The sequence below is a fragment of the Drosophila subpulchrella genome, chromosome 2L, assembly GCF_014743375.2.
Source record: "Drosophila subpulchrella strain 33 F10 #4 breed RU33 chromosome 2L, RU_Dsub_v1.1 Primary Assembly, whole genome shotgun sequence".
Taxonomy (NCBI): domain Eukaryota; kingdom Metazoa; phylum Arthropoda; class Insecta; order Diptera; family Drosophilidae; genus Drosophila; species Drosophila subpulchrella.
In genome coordinates, this window is record NC_050610.1 from 25535836 (window position 1) to 25546854 (window position 11019).

The 11019-nt window shown below is 45.0% G+C and overlaps 2 protein-coding genes across 3 annotated transcripts in view; one reads left to right on the forward strand and one right to left on the reverse strand.

The window, feature by feature from the left end:
- Positions 1–11019, reverse strand: part of LOC119546561 (zinc finger protein ush) — a 75367-nt gene that overhangs the window by 64113 nt on the left and 235 nt on the right. The window lies entirely within an intron of this gene.
- LOC119546564 (Krueppel-like factor 11) lies at positions 7470–11001 on the forward strand. The gene is made up of 2 exons (XM_037852936.1): positions 7470–7743; positions 9083–11001. Exons 1-2 carry the CDS (start codon positions 7675–7677, stop codon positions 10313–10315), a joined length of 1302 nt encoding a protein of 433 aa, XP_037708864.1. The 5' UTR covers positions 7470–7674; the 3' UTR covers positions 10316–11001.

Below are 11019 nucleotides of genomic sequence, written 5' to 3' on the forward strand. Positions count from 1 at the left end.
ACCCTTGCAGCTATAATTATTAAATTTAAAAACACAAAAAATGATATTCCCAATAGTATAAGATAATATGTCAAAAAACACCGAAGCTATAATATGTTTCATATTATTTTCCTACCAATTTTCCGATCGTTCCTATGGCAGCTATATGATATAGTCGTCCGATTTTGATAAAATTAAATTCGAAACTCAGAACTAATTAAAAAATGTTATTTCCAAGCGTAGGAGGTTATATGTTAAAAAACACCGAAGCTATAATTTGTTTCATATTATTTTCCTACCAATTTTGCGATCGTTCCTATGGCAGCTATATGACATAGTCGTCCGATTTTGATAAAATTTAATTCGAAATTCAGAACTAATTAAAAAATGTTATTTCCAAGCGTTGGAGGTTATATGTTGAAAAACACCGAAGATATAATTTTTTTCATATTATTTTTCCACAAATTTTCCGATCGTTCCTATGGCAGCTATATGATATAGTCGTCCGATTTCGATAAAATTTAATTCAAAATTCAAAATTATTTAAAAATTGTTATTTCCAAGCTTAGGAGTTTATATGCTAAGAAACACCAAAGATATAATTTTTTTTCATTTTTTTGTCCGATTATTCCTATGGGAGCTATAAGATATAGTTGTCCGATCCGGCTGGTTCCGACTTATATACTACCTGCAAAAGATATAAGACTTTTGGGAAAGTTTCAGCCGGATAGCTTTAAAACTGAGAGACTAGTTTGCGTAGAAACGGACGGACAGACGGACAGACGGACAGACGGACAGACGGACAGACGGACAGACGGACAGACGGACAGACGGACAGACGGACATGGCTAGATCGACACGTCTAGTCATGCTGATCAAGAATATATATACTTTATGGGGTCGGAAACGTCTCCTTCACTGCGTTGCAAACTTCTGACTGAAATCAATATACCCTCTGCAAGGGTATAACAAGAATAGGTGATGTTTTGACAATACTGTACTTGAACATGAACAAACTTGTACAATAAGCTCTTTTTAAGACATGATTCTGAAAATAGTAGCATTTAAGATAAGTTGATTTACCGATCCTATCGTATTTCTTAAAATATGTTAGCAGACAATAACTTTTCAGCTGTCGTCTCCCATTCGCCGGAAGTCATAATTAAGCTGAATGAAACCCCACCCAGATAACCCCAACCCAAGCTGCTAAATTAATTTGATTCATTCAGAAACCTAGTTCGAGATCAGCCATGCAGATGACGAACCGAATCACCTGCATTAGCGGTCCCCAATCGCATTCCCCATCCCCGTGAGCCCAGTCCAGCCCCTACCATATTGATAAACCCCCATTGACGCCGCCTGGGAAACGTATCCCACCCTCTATGCTCCCCGAAAATTGATAAGAACCCCCCTATGCTGATAACGGACACGCCTCTCGCTCATGTTGTGACTGACTAACGGACAACTGGACGAACGGACAAACATACCAACGGACAAGTGGACGAACGGACAAAAAGATAAGCGGACCTATAGACTGGTCATGCAGTGGCCAGCTGGGAACCGCGCTTATCAGTCCCGCACTCTTATCAGGTCGAACCGAACCCAACCCCCGATGTAGGGTTGATCCAAAAATGGACGACCGCTGTCCGGGGGAGATACCCGCCCCATACCGCCTCCGCCGTATTATGAATAACGCAATTATTATTATTCTTCGCGGGCTGTTCACGTTGACTTCACGTGGCCCCAATCAGACGCCCCAGCGACCTCGTCAACATCGCCATCGGAATTGGAATTGGAATCGGAATCTACGTCGGCGGCGGCATACAAAAAACGGGTCTATCAGCGGACTCCCCGCCCTCGCCTTCACGAGCGCTTATTCTAGATTTATTTATGTTTGTGCCATATATTTATACGCGGTACTCATGGGGTCCAAGGGAATATTGTGTTTGTTCGAGTCTCTGTCTGTATAGACACCTGTTTATCGAGAGTGAGATGCCCGCTGAGAAGGGTGTGAAGTGTGCCTAAGAGAGTAAGTAAGCTTCGATATCTATATCTCTTAGAAAGACAGATAGGTAGACGGGTTATCAAATCAACCGGCTAAATTAGTTTTCCCACTTAGATATCCAGTTCTCTTAGTAACACAGACATTGGGGATTCATATTGGGTGTATATAGACGTACTAAAATAATGGGTCAGTTAATTTTTTTATTAATAGTACATTATTATAAAAGGTTCTAACCATTGGGTATCCCCAAGTCGGAAAACGGAAGCATTCGTACTTGTTTCTGTTTGTTCCATTACTATACTATATTTTCCACTTATTGATGATGTTGTTTGTTTTCTTCCATCGCACGACCGATGACGATGATGATGAACTGTCGTTTCCATTGAGGCGTTCACCTGAACCGGTTCAGGGACAGTCTATATCCCTGCGACTATATGGACCCCATTCCTTCCCATTCGCCACAAAAATTCTGCCACTCACATCCCATTTCGATTCGGTCCCAGGGACAACAACTTTCAAGTTCAGATGGAACATTTGGCAGCCAAAGGAACTGGGCCAAGGTCGATTTTTACCGGCAGCCAGAACGAGAAGTGGTATGAGAATAAAAAATGCGAGAGGTGCGGAAGAAAAGAGCGGTTGAGAAAAAAGGCATTAAACATTGACTGGGGGAAACCTTTGCATCATCGTAAATTTTCATTGGGAAGACCGCAATCCCGATTGAAGGCCGTCTACGCCCCCGGCACCCTTTCTCTGTTTACATGGCGCTTATATCAGGCCCCTCTCTTAACCTTGTTCCAAAGATTTGTAAACGTTGGTTCTCCATAAGACGTTTCGTTCCATTCTGTTCCGTTTTTTAGCTTTCGGTTTTAGAGCAACGCGTCAGTAGGCACGTAGGCAGAGGCGTCGACAGAGGCAGAGGAAACTCATCACATGTGAGGGGATTAGAGTCCGTGATAAGGGGAAGGTGCCGCAAAGATCCGGGCTAGTTATAGGGCAGCATCTATAAAGACTGCCAGCACTGATACTAAGATAAGTTCTGACAGGGCACTTCGTTTTTCTAAGAGAAACTTTTACTTAGCTTCAATATATATACTTCTCTTACTTAAACGGCAAATCTTAAATGGGTTTTAATAATCTGGAGGTTGCAAAGTTCTTTAATATTGCAGAGACTTTAAGGATCAGGTTTTATTTATTAAGATACCTCGAGATTCCCATGTGATAAACATCTTCAAAAACCCGCCTTAAATGCTTTTATTACTTTGGTTTTATTTTTTGATCAATAGCCAAAGAAGATCGAGGATCGTTCATTAAAATGAAAGTCTTAATTTAGAAATGAGTCTCAAGTTGGTCATGTGAGCCTTTATCACAAAGATAAATATTTTGGTATAAGGCATTTATTTATTATTATCCACAACTTTAAAAATATCGATGCTGTTTGCAAAGATGATCGCACTTTTAGACAAATAAAATAAATTTTCGCCCAATGATGAAATATAGGAAAAAATTAAAGTAGAATAGGTTTGTACTAGCGTTTGGTATACGATTTTGTATAATTTAACAATGATAAAATAACATTTTTGGAAATTTTCCAGTAGTTGTTTAGTCTGCTTTTCCCGAAACCAGCTTGACCCATTTCAAGAGCGCCCATAATCTGTTCAACTGTGGAAAATCTTCATGTTTGTAAACATGTTTACAACTATGCTAAATGGAAATTTCTGTTTAATTCGTCTATCATCGAAGACGCGTAAACAAACCGAAGCCAAGAAGCTAACAAAGTCTTCACTTGGAGTCACGAGTGAGGCTCGTGACGTCATGGAGAGTTTTGCCGATCTTGGCGCGCTTTTGTAGGAAATATAGTGGGTAGAAGAAATCGGACGATATGGGGGTTTACCACGCCCCGGTGCCAAGAAAAGCCAACAAACAGAAAATGTTCGGGAAATTGAACTCGCAAGGGGCAATGGGAAGTGGCTGAATGGGAAATGAGGGAAAATAGGAAAATGGGCGTCACATTTGACGCTTTTGACGTGTTGCTGTGGCAAATTATAGACCAATTTCGCATGACTTTTGCTGGGACTTTTGTGTGCCACTCGCTGAATACATGATTGAATAGATATATGAATATGAATAGTACCAATAAGCGGGGTTCTTTCTTAGAGGGCCTCTGACGTCAGTGTCCACCTGTGATTGATGTTTGGAGCAACGCCTCCGTTCGAGAACTGTCTGCCCGCTTGGCTCTCCACTCTCCTTATTAATAAATAATACAGAGCGTAGGAAGCCTTGAACCCGGCGGAAGCTCACGCCAACGTCACGCTTCTTACGCTTTGACCTTTGACGCGCAACAGGACCAAAAAGCCAGCGTGGGTGTGACGTCACCAAGCCAACGCGTCTGCTACGTAATGCCAGATGCCAGACGATAGTTACGTCAATGCGCAAACTCGCTCTGCAGAAAAGAAGGGGCTACAGCTACTCGCATTCCCCCTAAGTTGGCCTTTTCGGCACACCGCAAAAAAATTGTCTTTTGTTCACTTCATTGTTTTAAAAGAACGGGTTTCGATGTCATCCGAAAGATACGACTTGAAAGTTTCACGAATTCTTAAAATTAGATATCAGACATTCTTGAAGGCATAGCAACCAAGCTAGGTATTGAAGAATATACAATAGAATCATACTAAGTAATCATACTAAAGTAACCATAACTCAGGATCTGGAAACATAGCTTACAACATTGGGATGAAGGCTTCTCTGTTGAAATCTTACAATATCTAACCGATATACATTCATAGTACTATCGTCTATCTATCAAACTCATGAATTTTTAAAGCTTTATCTACAGGATGTTGGGATGTAATCTTATCAGATGAAATCTTACAATACTGACCCTCATTTTTTCCAGTGGCCAGCGGCCTACGTGATACTTAGAATGTGCGTGGGCACACGTGAGTTTTGCGAGTCCGGATTTCGCCACCCGAGATAATGCGGGTGGGCGTGGGATTTCCGTGGGCGAATGCAAGTCAAGGGAACTGAACTTGAACCCGCTGGGGAGCCGAGATGTACGGCTAATTTTAGATCTAACCTGCGGCTGCTGATTGTATTAAGCGTTAGCAATGCCCATAAATTCCCGCCTGATGGATCTGTGGGGAAACTCAACTGCGGCGCAGTTTGCATTCAAAATCAGTGGGGGGGGGAGGTGGTTGCGGTAACGGTACGTCGGCCCATTTACACGCCCACATTCGCGAGAGAGTGGAGGCCATCGCTTCAGTTCCGCGCAAAATTTACACACAAATTCCGATTCCAATAACAAACACGAAGCGAAAACAAAAACGCAAGTACTGCAAACACCCACACGCACACAATCGCACACAGATAGGCACGCCACAGACTGCTGGCTTCTTTCGCCCCTTCTCGCTCGCACCCACTTAGTCGTTCGCACAGGCAAAGTATCAACAAATGTTCACGTGAACATCATGAGGTCAACGCGTGATACCAGACGGACCCACACAGACACTCACACATACCAAGAGACGCCCAGGCAAGCGTGTTTAGCCAGTAAGAAGGTTGTTCGCCAAGGGTTCGACCCGGGGATACCATCTAAAATCGAAGCTCACTGTGCAAAAGTACTGAGAAATATAAAACAGGAAAAATTGGAGGAAATTTTACCAAGGTCCCACGTTGGGCGCCACTTCCTTTGTGCCCCACGTTGGGCGCCAATAACTATTTCGGCTGGCAATAAAGAAATTGACTTGTATTAAAATAAAGAGGACTAGAAGTAAATGCAAAAAAACTACGAAAATATTGACGGCATGTTTGAATTGAAGTTATAACACTCCTCGGAATCTGTTGCTTGAGTAATAAGTAACGTTTAAATATTTTTTGTTTTAAATTAGATGTTCCATTTGTCCATTCTATAATTTTTGAGCAAAGCTTTGACTGTCCTAGACTTAGCGTCCTTCTATAATACCCCCATATACCCTCGACGGCGTGAACAGTCGCCCCACAAGTCTGGTGTGGGGAATGGTATGGCGTGCTAGTTATTCGTTGTTGTTGCGCAAGAGAGCAGGCGAGCGCCGCCTTATAATAGTCACAGCTGTTTCTGGCGCTCTCTTCGATGTGTGCTGTGCACGAGCCCCTTTTTGCTTTGAAAACTGTTACAGACGAAGCATTGAGCATTGCCAGGTGGAAATTACTCGATTACTAGGTGGGTTTTCCAATCAAATTGAATAAATCAGTGAACGATTTAATCGAGTTACATGCCGATGGTAAGCAAGCTCACTACAAAATGCCTGTTTTCCGTGACTCATCTTTCTTATCTCCCCGATTCTCGGGTCTGGCAATGCCTATCACTCAACTGTTGAGCTCCCACACTCTCTAGCTTTCTCGCTCTGCCCCTTTGGTTTATTAATGAAATCTACGTCTGCTCAAAGTCAGACTTGGAATTTAAAGTTAATGCAAATATATGCGGTCAGGTCTTAGATTTAAGCTTGAGGGGCGTCTGCCCAGGTTTCGAGCCCGTTTTTAAGTTGATTTTTTTCGATTAATCACAGACTTCCGTGGCAACAACTGCGTCAGCTATTCAGTCACGGCTTTGGGGTGTGTCTGTGAGTGTTGGCTGGTTAGTTGGCTTGTGTGCGCTGTGCACGCGGCTTGGGCATGCACAGCCTATGAATAGACAGCCCATGGAGCCCCTGCCCTGTCCCTCCCCTCGCCTGTCCCGCTCTCTCTAGCACCACAAACAAGACCCCGCAGTAAACAGCTGATGACGTCCATGCGTTGGTTACGTGCTCAATTGGCCTCTCTCATTCTGCCTGTGTGTCTGTGTCCTGCACAGAGAGAAACAATTAGGTGGTTCGGGGGTTTTTGAATTGAATTCGAACCGCGGAACAACATATTAACCTCATATATTTGTTTCTATCCATGATATAATATCGAATTGATATTACTAAAAACTCACATGATTATAATCGTAGAAATTGGAAATCAATCATAGAGAGTATACAAAAAGTATATAACATTATGTTTTTAGTTCGGAATCCCTAGATATTAGCTCTCGAGTTATTCCAGTCCTGAGATTCATTTCAAATTGATTAGTTTTTTGGCAGCAGGGGCAGACCTTAGATAAAGAGTGAGTAACACCTCTTTCACCAAAATTCAATTATAGGGGGCTTCAGGGACCTCTTAATATCGATCTTTCTTTCCGTGTACGTGGGTTGCTCAGAGGTGAGTGAGGAGGAGACCTGACCTTTTTCGAGCCCGAGAGCGAGAACGAGAAAGGAGGAGGCGCTGCCCACGTTGCTGGTGGCTGATGTTCGTCCGGGTTTCATTGCACTGGTTGCTCCACTGCCGATGACGATGGCCCGCTCACACACACTTGCCCACTTACAAGTGATTACGTCGTCGGCGGCTCCACTCACTCACACACGCGCACCGCGCTGCCGGCAGCGGCGTCGGCAGCGCCAGCTCTGCTGGGAGCTGAATGCCTTTGCCTTTTTCATTCGTCTCTTGAATTCTGAACGCAACGGTTCGCCTCCGCTCCAAAACGGCAACGGCACTCGAAAAGCGCCCAGTGCAAAGTTAACTAAAGTGCAAAAATCTACACAAACTGAGATTAAACCCAGTGATAAGCCACAGAGCAAAAGCAACAAACAAAGACTCTTTCCCCAAAAAAGAGAGTGCATCTGAGAGTTGAAAGTGCAATGGACATGGATACCTTGCTACCTTCACCGCCCGCAACGCCCCCGCTGAGGGATAATAAGTTGGAAAACGTAAGTGACCTACAAAGTGGATATAGTGTATTGCTTTTCCCATTGAGTGAGGATAGTGGATGTGGATGTGCTTAGTGGATGTGGATGTGGATGTGGACGGTGGACGGGGTGCATTGCATTCAAGGCAGCGGAAAATCAAACGGAATCGGACGTTAGCTCGCTCTCGCTTCCACTTGCCGCGTTTCTAAAAACAAAAGTGCTCCATCCCGTTCGCACTCGCACTCAGCCATGCGATCACGCAGCCAGCACGCTTTCACGTGAACACCGCATGCACAACGAGTGATGTGCGGGTGCGAGCGAGAGGGCCTCAGCCTGAACATTGGACTTGGCACCACTAGGAAAAAACAACAGAAAAGCAGAGAGCGAGAGCGAGAGAGCGCGCCGACTTTGTTTGAGAGCGGCGAAGGTGAGTTGCCAATTGGCAACTGGACGGGCGTAGGGGAAATGGGGACACGGGGGCCCGAAAGCTAGGCAAACAGGCCAAGCCCCAACCCATAAAGTCATGTCACATTTCTGGCTCGTTTTTTATCTGGCCTGGCCAAGAAAGAAACAAACAAACACTGTCGCACATTTGAGCGCAACGTGCCGAGCCCATAAAAAGATTTCGACGTCTCCACACGAGTCATAATACACCCCTCGCAATCGCAATCGCCTTCCCCCATGGAATCGCCCACCTGAGGCACGTCATAATAATATTTGTGGTGTGGCTGCACTTTCCATTGCCTGCTTTCAGGCGGCACTTTTAAAATGTAAAGACCTTCAACAAGTTCTAGAATTATTCGAAAATATTCAAATTTTCATTCAAGAAAATTAAATATTTAGGCTAAAGTTAAAATATTAAAGTCTCAGCCATAATGTATAAAATAACAACAGCGAAAATGCCTGAAAAAAAAATTTCCCTCTTTCGAAAGTACAATTCTGTAATTTATAAGTTTGATAAATTTTGTTTAATATTTGTCAATATCAATATATTACATCAACTTAATACTCATTTAAAATGGAAAGCACGGCACAGCATTGAATGAATCATTATTTCTCACCCTAAACGGCCTTTAAAACAGTTCAAAAACCGCCAAAAACAATGTCCCCTTGGCCTTTTGTAGGAGCATTGAACCTGGGGTTGGGTGGGGTGCTGCAGGGTGTGTGAAGGTTAGCGGTGAACGGCCTTGCCAGCCGTCGGCGTAATTAGCGAACTGCGAGGGAAAAGTTATTGTGGGTCAATGCTGGTCAGCGAAAAGTGAATGGGAAAGTGAACGCACTCCTGAGAACCTGAACTCGCCGATGAACTCGCCTTGATGAACTCCAACTAACCCTGAACTTGTTCTTTCTTCTCCTTCAGGTCGCCAAGGACGAGCAACAGGTGAACGAGAACCTGCTCAAGGCCAAACTCAAGCTGGTCGCCCAAAAGAGCCAGAAGAATGGAGGGATTATCACACCCAATCCCTCGGACACGGAAGACGAGGCCCCGGAAATGGCGGTCCCCAACAAGAAGCCCCGCCTGGAACAGCCTGCCACGACCATGACACCGCCACCGGATCAGAAGCTGGAGGATGAGCACAAGGCCGAGAGGGTCAGCGTCATCATGAGGGTCAACAGTGTCGGTGCTGTCTCTTCCAGCAACCAGGACGAGAACTCATCCAGTTCCAGCTCCAGCTCCTGCTGCAGTTCCTCTTCCAACACCACCACAAGTACAAGCTTTGTTCCGCCCACTGTGGAGGACGACTACCCAGAGGCCAATGTGTGGCGCAATCTCAAGTTCAAGATGAACAGGAAGCGAGCCGCGGAAGTGGCTCTACCCCCAGTACAAAAACCAGAGACACCAGCTCCAGAGCTTCCGGCTCCATCTGCTCCAGCGGAAAAGCACGAGGAGGAGGAAATCAAACCCATTCTGACGCCCATCTGTGTGGCTCCAGTGGCCTCGCCAGCCAGCCAGCTCATCCTGCTCAGCACAGTGGCCGCCCAACAGAGTCCCACTCCCATACCCACCATGCCCACGCTGCCCGAGGAGAAGCTCGCCACGAGAATCACGGCAGCCCAGGCGGCGGCCACCAGAAGCCGCATCTACGAATGCAGTTTCCCCGAGTGCGGCAAGAACTACTTCAAGAGCAGCCACCTGAAGGCCCACCAGAGGGTTCACACCGGCGAGCGACCCTTCATCTGCAAGTGGGCGAACTGCGACAAGAGGTTCTCCCGCTCCGATGAGTTGTCCCGCCACAAGCGGACCCACACCGGCGAAAAGAAGTTCCAGTGCAGCGTGTGCCAGAAGAAATTCATGAGGAGCGACCACCTCTCCAAGCACGTCAAGCGGCACAACAAGGACAAGGCGAACGGAGTGAACCGGCACGTCTCCCTGGCCAACAACAACTCCTCATCATCATCATCCTCGGTAGCTCCATCGCTCTGCGATGCCTCGCTCCATTTGCGAGCGATAGCGCCGGCGGCCTCCAGCGCCTGCTCCTCGCCCGTCTCCTCCGCCAGTCTGCAAGTCTACAGCGCCCAGGATCTGCTGAGACTTCAGCAGCAGGCCAGCAGTTTCACCTTCGGCGGAACCCTGCTCCAAGTGCAGCGATGAGAAAAGCTGGACGACCTGCAGCTCCAGCAGCACCAGAACCAATCTCAGCCCGACAGTATCGCCAGCTAAACAGATAAAACAAAACTCCCACCAAAATCAGGCAAATGCAGAGCGGATCTTCATCAAAGTCGAATTCGGAATGCCTATTTTAATCAACTACTGTAAAGATTTGTAAAATCGTATATTAAGGCCACACTTGAAGCTCGAATTTTCCCTTATTGAGAATGTTCCATTTAATCTAAAAATTCAGAACTTTACTTCGAGTTTTCCCCCTCGTGTAGCTGGTGTAGTCTTAAGCTTAGTTAAGAGCTAGATCTTGTCATCGTTTTGTGCATATATCAACTTCAAATTCAATATGCTTCGCATCTGTTAAACACAAATCAAATAGATGCCACTTCCTTTCCAGGAGCACAGAGCACACTTCCTAGCTTAGCGATCTTCTTCAGATTTAGATTCTGAATACCCCTAGTGCTTGTACATATATTATAGAGGCGCATTCGGCGTCCAACATCTGTGATAATTAAGTTTTCTTAACTCTTTTCTATTGTACCATAGTTATCGGTCTAATTCTCTTAAACTTAAACACACAAACAATTGTATTTATTGCTAAATGTGGAAAAAAAGAGAAAGAAAAAACAAAACAAAAAGAAATAGTGGATCCTCACACGATTCCAATCTCAACAGAAGAAAATATACATATTTTC